Source organism: Cyrtonyx montezumae, unplaced genomic scaffold (assembly GCF_038088225.1).
Source record: "Cyrtonyx montezumae isolate F1298 unplaced genomic scaffold, pur_monq_1.0 scaffold_3, whole genome shotgun sequence".
NCBI classification, from domain to species: domain Eukaryota; kingdom Metazoa; phylum Chordata; class Aves; order Galliformes; family Odontophoridae; genus Cyrtonyx; species Cyrtonyx montezumae.
This window is the reverse complement of record NW_027072034.1, coordinates 760,551-781,163: the sequence shown is the minus strand read 5'-3', so window position 1 is coordinate 781,163 and position 20,613 is coordinate 760,551. Positions and strand designations below refer to the sequence as shown.

Sequence of the window (20,613 nt, the reverse complement as noted above, 5' to 3'; positions counted from 1 at the left end):
GTGACAAAAACTCTGTGGTACTGTCACCTGAGTGCTGCTGTTGTCTACGTATCTGTTATTTGTTAGCCAAATAATTCAGAATGGCAGCGTGACATTACCTCCACCCATTCTTTGTACCATCCATCAAGCTGCCAAACTGAATTAAAGCCATTTGTTTAATATGAAGTAATAATCAACAATTGTCTCACGTGATACCAAGTAATCAAACATATCTTTGGCCCTTGTATATACACGGAACAGCGTGGTTTGCACTTTATGGTGCAAATGAGAAAGGAAGTGTTTCAAAGCAATATAAATCAGTAATTTTCTGCATCATTTCCTTCTAAAGAGCTGAGGGGGAAATGTTCTGCCACCGATCAACTTGTTTTTCCAGAGCCTGAGTTTACCCTTCCTTGATGAGTCTTCAGAAACTGTGGCCACAAGGAAAGGTGCAATGTGTCATGTCTTACTTCATTTGCTGAAAAATAACCTAGCTTAAGTTTGGCAATGTTAGATTGAGCTCCTTGCACGTGTTACTGATATCCTAGTGAGCAGTTTGCTGCAGAGATGCACTCTCTTAGATTTCACTTATAAATTTTACTACTTTTTTTTCTCTCTTTTTACGATTTTTGCCCTTTTTTGCCCGTTCAGCTGCATCCTACTATGTTACAAGGATATTAAAGAATTCCTTTAGTTTTGTTAATCTCCCGTGCACTGCTCTCTGTCTTTATGGCATCACATCTTATCTGATTGTTACCCAACTGTGCCCAAGGCAGAAGTGTTTGGAGGCATCTTGTTGGTTTTGTCAGTGTGTGTGTTTAATGCAACAGTATTCTTGCTTGTGTTGCAGTATGAAGCACAACGTCAATGGTAGAATCATGTCATACCATGGATATCACATTGCTTTTGGAAATCACAGAATTTTAGGGGTTGGAAGGGACCACTAGAGAACGAGTCCAACCCCCTGCCAGTTCCTTTTCCTCATTGTCCTACTTAAACTATACAAAGCATACTGCTTTTCAGTATCGTATGGCAATCTGCCCTTACAGCAGCTTCTTAATGTAACTTGTCCCAGCTAATACTCCTTTTTATGGACTGTTTCTCTTTCAGTATTTGCAGCTCACCCTAGCGATCCGTGTTCTCAGCAGATCTTCTGTTGTATCTGCTTTTGTGCAATTGATAATTCAACAAAAACTTGGCCATGATAAAAAGGTACCGCCGTGCTTTTTTAAAAAGGATTGTGTGCAAAGTTTCCTGGCACACTCACTGCTTCAACTGGATTCAGAGATGTGTTGGTCATACATGTGCCTACGTTTGTCCAGCTAATGAGAAACTGGAAAGAAAATGAGACCTGAAATGGAATTGTTGACTTAAACCAAAAATGTAAGGGATGCCATGTTGTTGGTACCTGAAGGAAACTCACACTGAATGGTTTTTCATGAGATGTTGTCGTGCTCTGAGCAGCCGAAGTCAGAGGTTTCAGTGCAATGATTTCTTGTGAATGAATCTTGCAGGGAGGGAGCTGGTGCACCATGATCTGCATCCCAGCACAAAGGGCAACAAAAACAAGAGCTAACAGGCTTGTTTCCTGCCTGTTGTAGAGGCAGACCGAGTTGCTTGTTTTCATCAGCGTGTCATTATTCTTGTTTTCAGCTGTACTTAAAGCTGCTCTGTAATCACGTTGGAGTGTTTTGCCAGGCAGAAGATGAGAGATGTGAGGGGAGAGTCGTGTCTGCACTTGTACTTGGGAAAAATAATTCCTGGAACTCTTGATCCGTGGTTCTGGGAATGGCGACTGTGTAAGACAGAGTAGAAACAACTAGAAAGAGGGAGCTTAGTGTGATATGGGGCTGTAACAATCTGCTTGGCTGTTACCACAGTAATTAAAGAAATTCATCCTCTTTACCAAAATAGGTATTTAGTGACCCAAAAATTCCTCTGAAGAAGGTAAGTGCTTGAATGCTATTTTGCTCCTGAGTGCAGTAATTGCTGATGTGTGAGAACGATTACAAAGTATTGTTCTTAATAGTTCTGGTCCTTTAAAGCATCTCTTCTTTACTTCCTTTGCTGACAAAGTCTTCACACTGTACTGTTTTCACAGTTTAAGGTTGTTGATACAGTTCTCAACCTCAAGATATTTGGCAGGACATTTTGTTGCTGACTGATGTGTCACCATTTCCAGCAGCCAAAGGGCTCGCATCAAGTGGGTTTTAGTTTTATGTATTGTGCATGATTTCTTGTGCTGAGACGGAGAACACTGGTTGGAGTTCCCTTTGTCTTTGAGACCTTTGGCTTTTGCTGAAGGACCTTGGCAAGTCGGATGTGTCAGAGATGAGTCATACTGAAGCCCGGTTTGAACAGGGAGCAAGGTAATAAACATGCTAATGACTTCAGATAAGGTTGTTTCTCTAGCAGCACTGCCAGTTCAGACCAAAGATCTACCTGGAAGAGGCATGTGGCCGTTCCTTTGGGGAATAACTGTTCAGAACTAGCCTACAATGTAATCTTTGTAGATATTGTTCAGCAAAAACACACTGCATGGGTTTTATTGTAGTGCTTCGTGGACCTTTGTGTGTGGTTGTCTTTTGGAGCAAGGTGTTTTCTGTATTCACAGTTCTTTGTGCTGGCTGCTTCCACAGCTGAGCTCTCATGCTGTATGGAAAATATAGTTGTTTTTGGCTTTCGGTTCTGTTGGCTGCTAATTTAGTTTGATGACCATTTTTGCTATGCTGTGGGTTACAGTACAGGCATAATGATAATTCTGTGTTAGTGTTTGCTAATAATTCTTTACACTTGAACTTCTGAGCCATGAGTTGGCATTTTCAGAATTATTCACAGCAAGTCTGAATACCTCGCCTTAAAATAGTGACTTCAAGCCCTAATGATTGTAAATGTAAGGTCTTTTTTCCCTGTAGTTTTGTTTTTATTATCAAGTGCTATGGTTACTTTATCATCCAACCATTGAAAATCACGAGATCTCTTTGCATTGTCTTCCAGTTCTTGATACTGGTGCTGCCACTGAAAGATGCTGGCTTGTGTCATCCTACAGCTGCTTTGTTTCTGTCTCCTTATTTGACCTAGTGTGCAATTGCTGGCATTGCCATGAAGTGCTATACGTAGGGAAACTGCCCAGAGTGTAAAACTAAGCCTGAGGCTTTCCCTGCCAAATGGGCTTAAGCAAAACAAGAAACCATCTCCCAGAAGAAAGAAAACATCATCAGAACAGGAAGAAGCACAGTTCCCTGGTTTGGGGCTGTGTCTTTCAGTGCAGCACTGTCTTGTGCTGACTTAGAGCAGTTACTTAGTGAAGGCTTTCATGTGCTGAGTATTAACTCCTTAGTTACTCAGAAAGCCTTGTTATAAATTAAAGAGAAGCTGAAGTTGTGTGAACGTTGAGCAGAAAAACTGCTGAAAAAGGTCACGTGGGAGCCTGCTGCAAGTTGTGTATCCTTCCCAGGGTCATCCTGAGTAGTTTAAACAGAAAAAGAGCTGAATGAAAATGTAGTTGTGTTTGTACGCCAGTCTTCAAAACTCCTTTTGAAGCAGTTCTTTCAAAAGGTTGTTTCACTGTTGTGGCAGATGGGAATGGTCCTAAAGCACATGGTTCATTTTTCTCTTCAGAATTCAGCTGGTGAGTGGGTTATAGATGGACAAAGTTGTGTCAGTAGCCTCATTGCAGAATACCTTCCAGTGCTTGGAGGGAGCTCATAAGCAGGAGGGAGAGCACTTTTTGCACAGTGATAGAACAATGGGAAACGGCTTTAAACTGAAAAAAAAAGGAAGGGGGTGAAGAAATTTAGGCTAGATGTTAGGAAAAAACGATTTGCTTGGAGGATTGTGAGGCTGTGGCACAGCTGCCCCATCCCTGTGGCACTCAAGCTGTGGGAGCTGTGGGTGCCCCATCCCTGGAGGCACTCAAGGCCAGCTTGGATGGGGTCCTGGGCAGCCTGAGCTGCTGGGTGGCACTGCCCGTGGCACTGGGTTGGGACTGGATGGGCTTTAAGGTCGTTCCAACTTAAGCCATTCTGTGATTCTTACATCTTGCAGTGAGATGGCCCGGGATCTCTTGCTGAGCGACCTTGTGAAACACAGGAGGTTGGTTAATACAGAACCACCTGATGAAAAGCAGTCTTGGGAGTGGAGAGAAGCTGTAAAGAGGAACTGTAAAGATAATGGATTTACAGCCTTACTTAAAGCAGCGCTGGTTTAAAATGTATAGCCTGGCTGTTAGGACCTGATGTGCCTGTCATAACTGAAGAGATCTGAATCATTTCTCACTAAGTCTTCAGATATCTCTGTTTTTAGGAAATTGCTGTTTCTCTCATTGGAGATGCTTGATTCCATATTAATACACTTGAGACTTAATACACTTGAGACAACCTAAAACAGTCTCTAGGTCAGCTATGAAGGGTCCTAAATGTCAGATCACAGAATAGTTGCTCTTTTTCTGGTGCAGTAACTGTTTCTTATTTTATAAGAAGCTGGAAGGTGAGAGAACTGGACTTGAAAATTCCTAATAAGCTTGGGGCAAGGACATCTGCATTCAGATCAGCAGCTCGTGTGCTTGCTGTCAAGGACTTCAAATCACTGGTGTTTACATGATTTTAAATGCCATCCCTATGTGCTTGTCACTTCCTTGGTAGTTTATGACTTTCCAAACCTTTTGTGTGAAGAGGAAAGCCTTTCAGATGACCAGAACTAATGGGCATTGTTTTTTCTCTACCTTTTTTTTTTGTTGTTTTTCTTCCTCTGCCCATTGCAGATTTAGATAAAAGGAGATTATCACAAAGCTTGATGACAGCATTACCTTCTGTTAACCAACATCATGCTGGTTTTTGAATATAGAAGATTACTAAGAGGGGAAAGGAAGTGTAAAGCAGTGGCAAACAGGAACAAAAGCAGATTCTAGAATATTATGAACTGTTAATTAGCACTGCCTGAGAGGAAAGCTGCTCAGGGACTTCCTTTATAGTCAGTGGACAACACCCAAACCCAAAGGGACAGTTCTTCTCTGTATTTAAGAATTCATTTAATCTTCTCATGGAAAACAAAGTCCAATTAAACACAGAGTTGGGACAGAGCTGATGTAAAGATGAGGAAACTAGGAAGCATCCATGTATCCTGTAGTTTCATCATAGCCAAATAAAGATTAGCCAACAAGAAATTCAACCTGTTTTGTCCATAAAAGGAGCTTCAGGTTGGGGCAAAATGACTGCAGATGTTTGCAGTGCAGGTCTTGTCACTCCCTTATCTACCCACCCCCCATATAATGCCCAGTTTGGTTTTGCAGAGTTATTACCAGAGGGGACCCAGTCACGTTTGTCTTCTTGATTCTGCTGCTGATGGCTGTTTGACTGTGAGAAGTTTTAGCTCTCACATCCTTCCTCCCTTTTTGCACTATTAAAGTGGAGCTTGGCTAGCTGCTGCACGGAGGACTCAAATGAAGAGCAGCATTTCATTTTGTTAGTAAAATCGATTCTGTGAGCGCAGCTCGTATTGTGAATGGCTTGCTTGATGTTGAAGCAGAAATTGTGCAAAACTCCTTTCATATGAAAGGAATGCATTGCAGGTGACCTGTTGACCTGAAGTGTTGCTTAAAAGCTTAAAAAAACAGTGTAAAATTTGTACTAGATAGTATGAATAACGTCGCGTTAGAAACAAGTTACTGATAAACATTCCAGCAAGATAAAGCCGGGCCTGGGGGTTAAAGTTCTTCTGTGACTTACTCAGAGGACTGGGAAATGGTCTGGTCATTGACATTAGTTAGGCTTCGTTGGTTTGAGCAAGATGTAGATTCTTGAGTCACAAATAGTGGAACTGAAGCCAATCAGGATTTGCACCACTAAGCTCCAGTTAATACGTTTCCTTGAAAAATCACAGCAAGCTGCAGAGTGCACTTGAGATTCAGCAAAGTGTTTTTTGTGTTCAAATGTAAAGCAAGAAGGCCAGGTTACAGTTACACCCGTCAGTAACTGATCAGTTCTGTGCAGCTGAGGGTGGATGTGCTTGCACACACCTCCGTATGCTTCAACATATTTCAGCAGTGTCTGCTTTTCAGTTGTTCGCTGTGGCTGTGCACTTGGAAAGCTAATAGTAGCAGTTTCTCTCCCTGGGAGAAGAGCACGTGTGGTTTTACTGTGGATGTTGGGATCATCACAATGCTCCCCTTCCATTCACCAAGTCAGAAAACAAAATACCCTTCTCCGGCTGCGTGCAAACCCCATCCCTAGCACGGTTTCTGCAGGCTTTTCAGGAGACCAAGATCTGCCCTTGGAGTCATAATTCTAAGATGTCCAGCTGTTGCTGGGAACCATCTGGGATGTGACAGCTACTTATGATCACACACCGCTAAGGAGAATTTTTGGGAGCCAGAACAGGTGCACTGGACTTGCTGTGCCTTGCTGCTCTGTCTCTGAGTAGATTTCACAGTGCAGTGTATACCCTCTTGCTTACTGTACTCCATCTAACAGGTGGAAAGCAGGACATCTCATGAATAAGGTAAGGTTTAAGGTGCAGGTCAGCTGATTTAATGGGTTGTTGTGAGTAAATGCAGGCATTTCATATGTGCTGTTTCCTTCCCTTTCCAGCTTTGCTCCCAACCTGGGTATTGTTGCTGCCCTTACTGTTCTCAGTGCTTGTTCTGGCTCTCTTGGCCCAATTCTCTGCAGAACTGATTGAACTCAAAATGATGTTTTTTGCTTTTTCTATTTAGTTTCTGCCATTTTGGTGCATCATATTGATGTGCGTGAAGATTGAATTCATGTCAACACTAGCAAACAGGAAAGGAGCAGGGAGGGTGATGTGAAAGTAGGCAGATCCCTTTCATAGGCAGCAAGCTGCTGTGTCCTTTCTCACTATCTCCTTATCAGAGATGTTTAATGCCGGAGTTCAAGGAGTGGACAGCATTCTCAGCCATAGTTTTTGGATGTTGGGTGGTGCTGTGTGGAGCCAGGAGTTGGACTTGATGATCCTTATGGGTCCCTTCCAAAGGGATGTTCTGTGATTATCTGTAATGAAATCACACTCTGTGTAGCGACACCTGGAGCGGGATTGACAGGAGGACCTGCAACTGGAAGTGTTAACTTCAAAAACTGTAACTTCTGCTTCTATTTCTTGACTATCCCTCCCTCACCCTCCATCAATTCCATTTCCTTTTACTGATTGAAAACAGTACTTTTCCAGTTATTAATAATGAAAATGTGGATCAAATGAAGTGGGATTTACTCTTTGTTAAGGAATGAGGAGATGATGTTTTCACCATGATTTAGTGACCACTCTCGGAAGGAAACTTGGATTCTTCAGTGTGCAGTGACACACTGATGGGAATAATAAAAAGGAAGAGAGATGGTGGCCAGAAGAATGAGAAGTGGAGAAGGTCATGTCTGTGCATTTCCAGCAAGAGCAGCACTGAAAGAAACAAGTGAGAAGCACGTGCACTCCTGAATACAAGGGAAGATGATGCAAACCAGTCCAAGGTCTGGTTGAGAAATGATGGAGAAATAACTGTGGTTATGAGTCAGCCACTTATGTTTTGTTCTGTTATGAATGGAGCAGCTTCAATATTGCCCAAAAGCATAACTTATAGATTACACAGTATGGCAAATTGTGACTCTCACTCTCATCTTATTGATCTGACTCTGTAGCTGATACACTTCAGATGCAATGTGCTCTTTTTTCCTACAGCTAAAACTAAATTAAGAGGCTCTTAATGCTCTTTGAATACTGATAAAACTGGCCTGGTATTGCTGGATGCTTTCTTGTTTTACCTTCAGCCAAGTTTGGCTGCATGCTGCATACCCTCCTGTTACTGTACATCAAGGTTTGTCATTTGTGCCATCGCATTTTAATATTGGTAACGTATGCGTTTGTAGAATCAAGCAGACCTTGGGCAATGAGATGATGCTTTAAGCACCAAGTGTTGAGCTGATCGATTGTGTGGCTTCTGGGGAACTGCTTGGAGGAAAATGTTGAATTTGTGGTTGTTCCCCCTTTCTTCCCTGCCCTTAGGAATGCTGCTTTCCACTCTGAGAAGGCGGGTGCTTTTTGTAAGCTGTCCTTCTGTTGCTTCTGGATTTCTCGTGCTGCTCTCTTGGACAGCAACGTTATCCTCAAGGATGGGAGTCACTTTTAGAGAAAATGTAAAAAGCGGGAGCCAGCAGTCTGGTGTTTTCAGAATTAATTATGGTGTCAAAGTATTTTCCCGTGCAGTCTTGATGTCTCAGCAGAATTCTGCTGCATATGTGACACACAAACAACAAAAGCATGAGACGCTGTTTCTGCAAGACTACCATTTATTACTAATGTCAGCAGGAGTAGTAACATTACTTCAGCCAGAACCATCCTCATTCCACTTAAATCTTCATTGCTTCTTACCTTGAGCTCTTGGCAGGTTTGGGCTTATTCCAGCTGTCTGGCCTGAAGTCCATATAATTGACTTAAAATTAAAACGTGGGCTTTAGGGGGGTGGGGACGTAAAAAATGAAACGTATTTAATATATAATTGATATTTATTCCCAGTACAAAAAAGACAGGGATCTCCTGGAAAGAGTCCAGCAGAGGGCTACAGAGATGATAAAGGGTGTGGAACAGCTCCGTTATGAGGAAAGGCTGAGAGACCTGGGGCTGTTCAGCCTTGAAAAAGGAAGACCCAGAGGGGATCTGATCCACATCTATAAATATCTAAGGAATGGGAGGCAAAGGGACGAGGCTGGACTCTTCTCAGCAGTGTGTGGTGATAGGACGAGGGGAAATGGCCACAAACTGAAGCATAGGAAGTTGTGCACAAATGTGTGTGGGAACTTCTTCCCAGTGCAGTGATGGAGCAGTGGCACAGCTGCACAGAGAGGTGGTGGAGTCTCCTTCTCTGGAGACGTTCCAGACCCGCCTGGACGCCTACCTGTGCAACCTGGGCTAGGGAGCTGCTGTGGCAGGGGGTTGGACTCCGTGATCTCTGGAGGTCCCTTCCAACCCCTACAGCTCTGTGACTCTGTGATGTTTCAGTGTCTCTCCATCAGTATGCCCATTGAATACAGGGACAGTAACATACCAAAGTAGGATCAGGTCACTGTACTTGTCTTTTAAGATCTCAGTTGGGTGTAAGGGCAGAGGCTTAATGCATGTGGAGTTACCATAGCAATTGCCAGAAGTAGCTCTGGAACAGTCACATCCAGAAATGATATTGCAGAGATCCAAATAGCCCCCAGTGCAGTTAGATGAGTCATTAATGTGTTTTGTATGTGATTACATGTGAACTATTGGGTAGCTACTGAAGCAGAAATGGTACATTGATTTCATTCATACCTTTCAGTCAGCCATGTGCTTTTAGGCACTGTGACCTTTTGTAATCATACTTGATGTACCATGTGCTTTTTCTCTTTAGGAATGGCTATTTAATAGGAAATAATAAGAGGCTCCAGAATGTCTCAAACTCTAATAGACTGCTATAGAATAAAAATTGGTGTATTTTAATAGTTAAAATTGATTGATACTCTGACAAATGAGTATTCTGAAGTACTTCAATGCATTAAGCTTCTACTGAGGAGCATATCTCATTAGAGAAGAAGGAACAAGGTCTGCCCAGTGTGGCTGGCTCTTCCCAGTGTAATGTACTCTTACTGTGATTTTTTTCTAGGATTCACCTCTGTTTGATCTTATCAAGCAGTCAAAAGAACGAGAAGGCCAGACCGACCAGCCTGAGCCTGCTGCCACTCTAAATCTGCCTCTCCAGCATAACCACACCGCAGCAGATCTGTAAGTGACATGCATGCTTGATATCTTGTGAAATGTATAGTTGATATTCCCCTCCATATTTAAATGCAAGCCCCATCAAGCTTGTATTTAGGAACTGTTTTCTTCCTTGCGTAGGAATAAGTCCTCTTATCAGAAAAACATTTTTGGCTGGGCCTTAGTTGAATCTGAAGTGAGTGGAAGGGTGTGAGTTTTGAGAAGAGAAGGGAAGAAGGGGGGAAAGGTGGTGCAGCTCCTTTGTGTGCTACACTAACGTGCTTCTCTTGCTGTTTTGAGCTGTAGAAGGAAAGAACACAGATAAGCATTTAATCAATTGATTCAATTAATTTGAATTGTTAATTTATAATATGGGAATAACAGTACCAATTTGTTTTTTTTCTACTAGGGGGAGAGGGAAGAGTTTTTACAAATATTATTCATATAAAATTGTTCCTTTATCCCATGATGTTGGAGTGCTTAACAGAACTTAAATCTCCAGGTATCTTTCTCCTGTGAGATCTCCTAAGAAGAAAGCATCTGGACACCCTCAGAGTGGTACTTCTAATCCAGATGCTCAGCCATCTGCAACTGCGCAAACACAGAAGCCACAGAAATCTACCTCCCTCTCCCTGTTCTACAAAAAAGGTTTGTTGCTGCTGCACGTACTGAAGTTGCAAAGCTTCCTCTTGCTGCTTATCCTTGTTGGGTTTTGGAGCTCAGCATTACTGAGTAGGTTATATGACAGATATGTGGCATACACAATACAAGCTCTTACTGCTGTTGAAAGCAATAATGAAGTGTTACCAGTAGATGAATACATGCACTCTACATAGAATAACAGAAAGGTGAAGGTTGGAAAAGACCACTAGGATCATCTAGTGCAACCACCAGCCTGTCCCCACCGTGCCCACTGACCCTCAGTGCCACATCTGTGCAGTTGTTGAACACCTCCAGGGATGGTGACCCCCAGCTCCCTGGGCAGCCATTCAGTAGCACTTTCCAGGCCTGGCCATGCAGCTAGTTTTTTACCCATGTAAAGGTACACCTGTCAAACCATGAGCTGCCAGCTTCTCCAGGAGAATAGCGTGAGAGGCAGAGTCAGAATTTAAGACACACAGTCTTCTTCTCATCCACTTGGCATAATAAATTTCACCTAAAAGTTTATCTGCTGTTTGTAAGAATGACCACATTGGCTCTGAGGAAGGGTTCTTCTGTCACCTTTTTCCAGTGCTGGCTGCAAATAGGTGTCGTGGGCAGCTTAAGAGCTGGGCAGGCATTTATGGTGCTTCCCCTAAATGCATTCCCAAGCTTTTGTCCAGCTCTGGGAGTACTCCTGTGCTTTCTGCAGTATGTTTGCTTACTAGCTCATAATAGACTAACTTTCCAAACGTTTGTCCAGACTTCTGATCAACATAGACAACACACATGCAGCATTGTACAGTGTGGGCTTCCAGATGGCTGCTACCTGTTGTTTTGAGTCTTTTCCCGTTCATTTTGAACCTGGCTACTTCACGTCACGGGTTGTAGTTCTCGTAGTAGGGCGTGGTGAACACTTAATTGCTGCCTGTTCTCCAGCATGTTCCTCTTGTTTTTATAACCCCTATTTCTTTTGTTTCTCAAGTGTTTCGACTGGCCTATCTTCGATTGCATACACTGTTCTTTCGGCTTCTCTCTGAACATCCTGACCTGGAGCTGTTGATCTGGACCCTCTTCCAGCACACACTGCAAAATGAGTATGAGCTTATGAGAGACAGGCACTTGGACCAGGTAACGCTTTAAGAAAATGCAAATAAAAAACTAAGGTTTGAAAAGGCTTTCCTGAGCAAAAATGTTCCTCGCCCATTCTCAAACTGTGAGAGATGATGATCTTTTCCTTTCCTTGTTGATGACTTGAAGCAGAAATTAATTAAGTGTAGTTTTGATGATCTCAGGCTTGTTTCTGTTAGATACTTAGTATGAAATATCCAAACCACCATTTACAGCTGTTTTCAAAGTAATGAACAGAGAGACCAAATCTTCTGTTAATTTGTGTAAGAAAATACTGCTTTTCTTTAAGATGTTTGGCCGAATCATCTTTTTTGATGCAGCCTGAAGTTGCAGTAAGCAAAATGAGTTTCAGCAGTTACTATCAGCTCTAGTTAGCTGATGGCCACATGGAAATAAAAGTGGGTGAGATATCATCCAGGTGCTTACAAAGTTGTGCTGGGTTAGAGAGCACAACCAGTAACAGCTGATAGGCTGAGCTTTTGCTTTTGTTTCCTAATGACAGTTCATGAAATACAGATCAAAACTCAGTAGCAAAGCTTCACTGAGGCTGGAGGTTCTTTCTGTTAAAAGCACGAAAGCACAGAAGAGCGGAGAAAAAAGGATTTCTAAACTTGAAATTAAAAAACATTTTATTTTCTGCATTCTCTGTTGTCTTTTCCTGTTCCATTAACAGATCATGATGTGCTCCATGTATGGCATATGCAAAGTAAAGAATGTGGATCTTAGATTTAAAACAATAGTTTCTGCGTACAAAGAGCTGCCCAATACAAATCAAGAGGTATGGAATTCCTTAATATTGTCCCTCCATGACGTTGTTACAAATTACTTGTTTGCTTCTTTGTCTAAGAAAAAACAAACCACAAAACAAGCTACATGCAAAGATAGGAATGAATGTTCAGTAAGAACTGTCCACGTGCTTCATTATATCTTCACTCCATGGAGTAGAAAATTAGCTCTAATACTAAGGATCTGTGTAAACAGCTTGCAAAATAGTAAATATCTTGTCATTAATATCTATGTCAAACAGCTATATATGAGTGGCCAATTATAGCTACAGGCTTGACTGTACCATTAAAAAACTTCATTAAGGTGCTTACCAACAAAAGAACTTAATTTTTATTGTCACTCTGTGCAGACTTTCAAACGTGTTCTTATCAGGGAAGAGCAGTACGACTCCATTATAGTCTTCTACAACTTGGTGTTCATGCAGAAGCTGAAGACAAACATCCTGCAGTATGCCTCCAACAGGGTAAGGTGTTGTGTTCAGAGCTGTGTATTTAACAGAATGGGAATTTATAGACAATAAAACCTTGTGATGCTGTTGTTATTTTACAGCCTCCTACGCTGTCACCCATCCCACACATTCCTCGCAGCCCCTACCAGTTTTCCAATTCCCCTCGGCGTGTCCCTGCGGGCAATAACATCTACATCTCTCCCTTGAAGAGCCCTTACAAATTCTCTGATGGGTTTCAGTCTCCCACAAAGATGACTCCGAGGTCCAGGTATGTTGGTTACAAACATCTCATTGAGTGAAGTTGTTGGGAGTTCAGTGGAACTGCAGTGTGTAGTTTGTGAGTAGTCTGTGGTTAGTTTACCTTGGTTGAAGTTTGTGTCCTGGATCTGGATGTGCTTTTTGAGATGGTGGTTAAAACTGTGTTGGTTTTGACTCTCTCATAAGAGAGAAGAATGCAAATTAATGGGTGCTTCTGTGTCTCGCTGTGGACAACAGCTTCACTGAAACGCTTGTGTTCTTCTTTGTCAGAATTCTGGTGTCAATTGGTGAAACGTTTGGGGTGAGTTTTACAGTTTATATCATCTACTCTTGAACGCGTGGTCCTGGACTCCCGTTTAATGTAGTTAATTCACGGAATTTGTCAGCAGAGAGGTTACAGGAACGTCCTGTTAAGTCCCTTCAAACATTCAGACTTTGCTTTCACAACGTTTTGGGTTTTAATTCTGGAGGCGCTGAAGGCCAGGCTGGATGGGGCTGTGAGCAGCCTGCTGTGGAGCGAGGTGTCCCTGCCTACAGCAGTAGGGTTGGGACTACATGACCTTAAAGGTCCTTCCAACCCAAACCACTCTGTGGTTCTAAGCTCAGAGATTCTTAGGCTGCAGACTCCCAGAACCAGTGGGAAGTTTGAGTAGCTTTGGGATTTCCCGACGACTCTTGCACTGCTTTCTTGTGCTTTCAGACTTCTGAGAAGTTCCAAAAAATAAACCAGATGGTGTGCAGCAGCGAGAGCCACGTGAAGCGCAGCGCGGAACCCAGCGATGCCCCGAAGCCGCTGAAGAGGCTGCGCTTCGACATCGAAGGGCAAGATGAGGCGGACGGAGGGTAGGGCATGGGTGGTGCCTTTCTGCTTCGGGCTGCTTTGTGGGGCCTCCAGAGGGTGTCCTAACTTGTGTTCATTTCTGAACCCCCGTAAATGCGTTCAGTGAGGGACGGCAGCACAGTACTTAATTGGATGTTTGGATGTATTCAGCGCCTCACACCCGGCGTCGTGCTGCTTCTGCTGAGGGCTGCGTCGTGCTGTTGTCTTTAGCCAGCCTTTAAAAATGTTACTTCAGAAACACGAGAACTCAAACATCTCTTGAGTTTTACTGCGGAGGAAAGTACAGTTTGTTTCTTTGTAAGATGAGGCAGTGGCAGTGAAACGAACTAACCCCTATGTATATGGGTTTTTGTTGTTGATTTGAACTTCTCTTTAATCTGATGCTTTCTCTCTGCAGCAAACACCTACCCCAGGAGTCCAAGTTCCAGCAGAAGCTTGCAGAAATGAGTGAGTATTATGCATGTAGTAACTCCCCAGCAATGGATGCCTGGCATGAAACAGTTCGTGTCAGCTCAAAATGGGGGGGGGTGAATTCCTTCAGGTGTGTGCCATTAAGCAATTGCTGAATTAACTCACAACTTATAAGTACAAGATTTGTTCTATTTACAAGTGCGTTCTTCTGTTTTCTTGGGTCACTACGGGTTGTCACAAGAAATAACTGGTGAGGGGTCTGGAGCACAAGTCTTATGAGGAGCGGCTGAGGGAGCTGGGATTGTTTAGACTGGAGAAGAGGAGGCTCAGAGGAGACCTTATTGCACTCTACCACTTCCTGAAGGGGGGTTGTGGTGAGGAGGGGGTGGGCCTCTTCTCCCTGATAAATAACGACAGGACGAGAGGGAACGGCCACAAGTTGCGCCGGGGAAGATTTAGATTAGACCTGAGGAAACATTTTTTCTCTGAAAGAGTGGTCAGGCACTGGAATGGCCTGCCTAGGGAGGTGGTTGAGGCACCATCCCTAGCGCTGTTCAAGAAGCGTTTAGATGAGGTGCTAAGGGATTTGATTTAGTAGTTGGGTAGGGATAGTGATAGGAGGATGGTTGGACTAGATGATCTTGTAGGTCCTTTCCAACCTAATGAACCTATGAACCTATGAAGGAACCATTTGATATCATTCACTTTTCTTCCCAGCATCGACTCGAACAAGAATGCAGAAGCAGAAACTGAACGATGGAAATGATACCTCAGGCAATGAAGAGAAGTGAGATGTTCTCAGGAGCAGGGGCTGCCGCAGCCCCCCCCCCGGCTTTAGTTTTTCTGTCTTCATTCATTGATTCATTGCTTTTTTAGTCGCTTTTATTCCAAACCAATTGTTGAAAACCTTTGGACTTGTTTATTTTGTCATACTTTGCCTTATGATGTAGCACGTATGCGATGTAAGCCACTGAATTTTAATTTATATATCGTCTTGATTAAGAGCCGACCTTGAAAGCATCTTAGTTTGCTATTGCAGCATTACTGGTGGAAGCCAGTTCAGTCTGCCCGCACTGGATGTTTTCTGTCTCAAGACAAAATGTTAGCTCGTGATTTGAAGTGCACTAATTTTGTTTCCTGGATTTCATTTTAATGTCGGCTCCCGGTGTTGAGAATTAGGGGTCGGATACGGCCAGGGCTTGTGACTCCGTGTACAGCTAACACAGCAAACTCCCATTAAGTCGGCTGCATGGCAGCTTTTTGGGGTCAGGAGCTCCCCACAGAAGCAGGAGCAGGAAGTCGTGTTAGCAGTACTACTGAAAGCAGCGGGCTGTACCTCAGGTACGTCACGTCCCACTTGCCCAGGTTGAAATATCACAGATCTCTCAGTGTGGATGTGAATCACTTTGAAGTGATTTCTTCAAGTGTTGCTGTGACTGCGGCCGAACCTCGTGGCACGGAGCTGTGTGCCTCACTGAGAAGGCACAGCTCAGCAGGCGACTTGGGAACACACTTGTTTGTAACGTATTGCTAAGTTCTAGCTGCAGATAGTGGGTTCTTTGCTCTTGCAGTGATAAGAAGTCTGCACAACAGCCGGCGAAGAGGAAGGGGTGCTTTATTTCAAGTGAAGTGAAACACAGTTAATGAGATGCCACTTTTTTTAAGACCCATTTTTATGAAGTCTAGCTCGTGCAGCTGCTGAAACACGAGGAGTTAGGGCAGCAAAGCTGCTCATCACACACAACACTTGTCTGCACAGAAGGCGTGCAGAAATCGGGCAGTGAGGCCGGAATGCCTGCAGCAGTACGTGCTGGAGACCAGCTCTGGTGTTGGCTGAAAGCTGAACTTGGAGCTACAAAAAGCTGTGTGAGCAGCACAGCACGCTCATTGGTCACTGAATTTTAAAAGGAAACTGAGTTATTTTTCTACTCTCAGTACGGCTTCAACTTTCATCCCGAAGAATGTACAAAAATGTTGAGAGAGTACACTGCATTTATTTTTTCACTTTTAGCAGAGTTTTACAGACAGAATGTGTGTTAGGTCGGGGCAGCTCTGTTACAGCAGCTGAAGTTCTTCGGTGATCCTCAGGTGAGCACTGCAGGCCCCGCACCTCAGCAGATCTCCTAGTGCTTTCCTGTGACACTATTTGTTTGTTCCAACAGTCTGAAGGCTTTACATCAAATGTACAACAATATTTTATACAGCTAATCAGTTTATCTCCTTTCAAGATGAAATAAAATGGCTTTTAAGAGATACTGGGTGATTTTTATTAGATGAGAAGGAGGCTTTTTATGGTAACGGTGCCCATCTCTGTCACACTTCCTCCGTGATTCTGCAGCTGCTACGAGCTGCTCCTCCACGTGAGGGAATGGCTTCCAGTCGTAACAGAGGAGGTTGAGGTTGGATTTCAGGGAACGTTTCTTCTCAGAAGGAGCGGTGAGGCACCGGCGCAGGCTGCCCAGGGAGGTGTCCAAGAACCATGTGGGTGTCGTGGCACAGAGGGACGTGGTGAGTGGGCGTGGTGGGGATGCTCGCATTCACGTCACGTTCACCAGCGCTCTTCACGATGGATTCTTCTGCTCCCAGAACTGCTCGGTGTGTCAGAGCGGCCTCCTGGGGCAGCTGTCCGGCGGCAGGCAGGCAGCCCCACACGCTTCCTGTGCTTTCTGAGTCCGTAGGTGGCTGTGCCCCACGGCTCTGCTGAGCTTGCAGTGCTATTTAGGGAACCAGCAGGCATGACATAACGCCCAGAGCACATAGTGCACTTGCTAACTCGCCAGTCCCTGCCCCCTCTAAAAACATTTTATCGGCTGTGTGCAGATACGTGTGCAGACAGGCATCCTCCAATTAACAGCTTCCTAATCACGTTCTGAAATCTTACTGTTCTCGAGTAGCCATCATCCCACAAGACCTGGACTCAGAATGGCACAGACTACTGAACCTGCTTTCCAGGAAGAGTTCAGAGCAGAAGAGATGGATGGAAAATGTGACAGCATTTCATGTGCCTTCATGGGAAGGATCAGACTCCTGTGGAGGAATGGGCACCTGTGGAGAAGCCCTGGGAGGGGCTGCTCCCCTCCATGGGGGCCGGGGAGGGCTCAGTGCTCGGCCATGTGGGTGGCTCAAGATGGCAGCACTGCCCTTACTTTATCACCGTAACCTGGTGCTGCTGTCTCATTGCTGAGCACAGTTTGTTCTTAGGCGTCATGGGGACTTCCTATTTTCCTCTCTGCGCTCGACGTGGAAGAATTTTGCACATCTGCACTACTGGTCCTGAGAACAGGGCTGTGTGGTACCGGTGTAAGTACACAATCACAGAGCTGTAGGGGCTGGAAGGGACCTCCAGAGATCACAGAGTCCAACCCCCTGCCACAGCAGCTCCCTAGCCCAGGTTGCACAGGTAGGCGTCCAGGCGGGTCTGGAACGTCTCCAGAGAAGGAGACTCCACCACCTCTGTGTGCAGCTGTGCCACTGCTCCGTCACTGCACTGGGAAGAAAAAACTCAGTCGTACAAACTGAAATACCCTGAAATGAATCAGCTGACTATAATACACATCTGCTTCAGAAGCAATTTTTGGTTTGGGGCAATTTTATTGACCATTATTAGGGCGTGAATTTATGTGAAAGGGGGAAATGCACTCAGGCACACCGTGCTTTGCACACTCGCTCCTCGTTCTGCCTGCGTCACCTTCATCTGAGGACAGCTGTTTTCCTTAGAACACAAACACAAAAATCTCTCCCAGAAATAGAACCTATTTCCTTTTTTTTTTCCCCTTGGGACCAACTACAGGCAACTGTGCTTAACAAATCTGAGCAATAATCATGTCAGGATTTCAGACACAAAAAACCATACAAAAGCACCAACCAGCCACTCACACTTTGTAAGGATGATGGTGTTTTTATTAATGGTCTGTTAAACCCAGGGAAGTGGATAAGAAACAAGAAATCAAAACCTGTTTCTCTGTTCAGGCTGTAACTGTGCTCAGCAATAGGTGGTACCCAGCGAGTCCCAGCTCCATGGAGCTGCTGAAGCCTGTTGGAAGAGGCTCAGTGGTTAGCACAGTCCCAAGGGCACTGCAGTGCTGACTCTCCAGCAGTTTAACCCTGAGGTGACTGGTCTCTTGTCACATCCTCTTCTTGCAAATTCCACTTCCATTTGCCTTTCTTAAGCAAAGATCCCTCTCTGAGCCCTAGGTGCGTTTTATGCTTGACCGTATTTTCATGTAACAAATACCCTTTGTTGTCGGTGGCACCCTAAAAAACAATCACCACCTCTTTAATTATGTAACATGCAAGATCCACAGTATAACTTCATTGCAGACCACTGTACAATGGCAAAATCCATCCTCAGTTACTTCCAAAATGTCCCACTAAGGCTTCTGAGCACGTGTACGCACACCCCGCTGCGTTTAACCACTTAAGCCAGTGTGTTTCTTAAACCATCAAGTGCCAAGGAAAGTGCATGCAAATGAAAGTTAGCAAATAAATAAATAGAAGGCTCTACGAAATGCAGTGCCATCACATCCTGGACCAACAGCAGGTACAGCGTGAGGGACAGCCGTGCTCCACCCACAGACACCTTCATTCAGTGCACAGATGCTTTCTCTCAAGGTGACAGGCATCAGCCATGCTGAAATTGCAGCCAAGCTTTGCTGCACACAGTAGGTGGGACATCGTATGCAGCAAGCAAATATATATATTTTTAAAGGCACTGTTGGTTATGTTAAGCCAAAAAACACCACGCAAAGAAAGCACACTAACTGTAATAGTGTCTGTGGGGGGTCTCGTGCTGCTGAACTGCCCTATGGACCTGAGCCAGAGGAGGAGTGCAGCAGCACTCCCCAGGGATTTCACTCCAGGGAGCAGGACTCTGGGGAGCCAGGCTGTTCCCTGAGCAGTGTACAGGTTTGGTCGGATGTTGAGTAAAATAAAAAGTTTAAAAAATGTTAAAAACATAATGCTTTGATAGTGGGAACATTTGGAGAACGTTGTTGGAACTTACTTAATTCCAGTTTCATAAATACCATGACTGGGTGTGGCAGCTTTTGCCCTTCATACACAAAGCAGCAGTGCCCAGCTGCCTCCGGCCTTTCCTTGGCACCCAGTGGCCCTTTTGCCCCCTGGTCTCATTGGGTGCTGCAGATGGCTTGCTGCAGGCAGCCATGCTCACCATGCACACTGCAGCCTTGCCTACAGCCAGTGGTGTCACAGAACCACAGAACAGCTTGCGTTGGAAGGGATCTTAAAGCCCCAACCCTGTGCCACAGGCAGTGCCACCCAGCAGCTCAGGCTGCCCAGAGCCCATCCAACCTGGCTTTGAGTGCCTCCAGGGATGGGGCACCCACAGCTCCTCTGGGCAGCTGTGCCACGGCCTCACTGCCCTCTAAAAATAGTGTTTTCCTAACATTTTTCAGTTTTCCCCTTGTCCTATCTGCTCACACAAGCTGCTACCCAAAGACAGAGCTGCAGCAATGCCACTTGGTTCTGTGTGCTGCCAAAGCCATGCTGGCAGGTGACACCAGTGGCTGTTCAGGCCCCAGGCTGAATAGGACTGAGACTTTACCACTGCATTCCCTGCCTCAACCAAATGGGTAGGAATTCCCCAGCCCTGGCTCACAGTGCTGCCTTTTATCTGCTCTCTGGATATTATTAGCATTGGGCCACAGCACAGTGAACTTGTGCCCCACCTGAGAACAGCTTTAGCTGTGTGCCTGCAGCAAGTGCTTTTCAACACAGAATTACCAAAAAACATCATTGCCAAAGAACAACGTTGTAGTTTTGATGAGGTGGCATTATGTACTGGAAAGTTTCGACCAGTTCTATTTGAATATAAAATACTGACACGACAGAGTTAATTTACAGCTGCCTGTTAAAAAAAATTCCAAGTAACTGCTCCATAAGCTCAGCATCTTCTGTAGGCAAGCCCTCCTCTGTGTAACAAAAGGCGGGATTTTACCTTAGCTCAGGTTAGTCAGTTAGAAATTAAGTACCTACTCTGCCTCAGCAGCCAGCTCCTCTCACCTGAAACAGGCACAGGATGCAAGTGGAGGGGTCACCTGGAGGGCCATGGCAGCACTGCTCAAAGGAGAACCTAAAACAACACACTCTTCAGGGCATCCTTACTGCCACGTGGGAAGCAGCATGAGTTCCACTTTTGTGAGCTAATTCTGAGACCCATTTTATCACCTTATCTTCTTTTCCACTTTTCTTAAGGTGACCAATTGGGGGACAGGCAGTAAGATAAGCTTAAATGAGCATTAAATTTTGTCATCAAATTCAGAGTGTTGGCAATGAGCTCTCCCTGCACACCTATGCTGCACCCATCTTTCCAGACCAGTACATTAGCAGACTTGGAGGCATTTCCCAAGCTGACAGATACCGAGTCTCTTTCCAAACC

The 20,613-nt window shown here is 44.5% G+C and overlaps 1 protein-coding gene across 1 annotated transcript in view; it reads left to right on the top strand.

The window, feature by feature from the left end:
* RB1 (RB transcriptional corepressor 1) overlaps nt 1–15,605 on the top strand; it is a 73,002-nt gene extending 57,397 nt beyond the window's left edge. The window contains exons 18-27 of the mRNA XM_065743964.1: nt 9,611–9,729; nt 10,205–10,350; nt 11,327–11,472; nt 12,146–12,250; nt 12,608–12,721; nt 12,808–12,974; nt 13,235–13,265; nt 13,665–13,807; nt 14,203–14,252; nt 14,934–15,605. Of these exons, the coding sequence (XP_065600036.1) occupies nt 9,611–9,729; nt 10,205–10,350; nt 11,327–11,472; nt 12,146–12,250; nt 12,608–12,721; nt 12,808–12,974; nt 13,235–13,265; nt 13,665–13,807; nt 14,203–14,252; nt 14,934–15,007 (1,095 nt within the window). The 3' untranslated portion in view covers nt 15,008–15,605. The remainder of the gene's footprint in view (nt 1–9,610; nt 9,730–10,204; nt 10,351–11,326; nt 11,473–12,145; nt 12,251–12,607; nt 12,722–12,807; nt 12,975–13,234; nt 13,266–13,664; nt 13,808–14,202; nt 14,253–14,933) is intronic.
* Nucleotides 15,606–20,613: the final 5,008 nt, after the last annotated feature.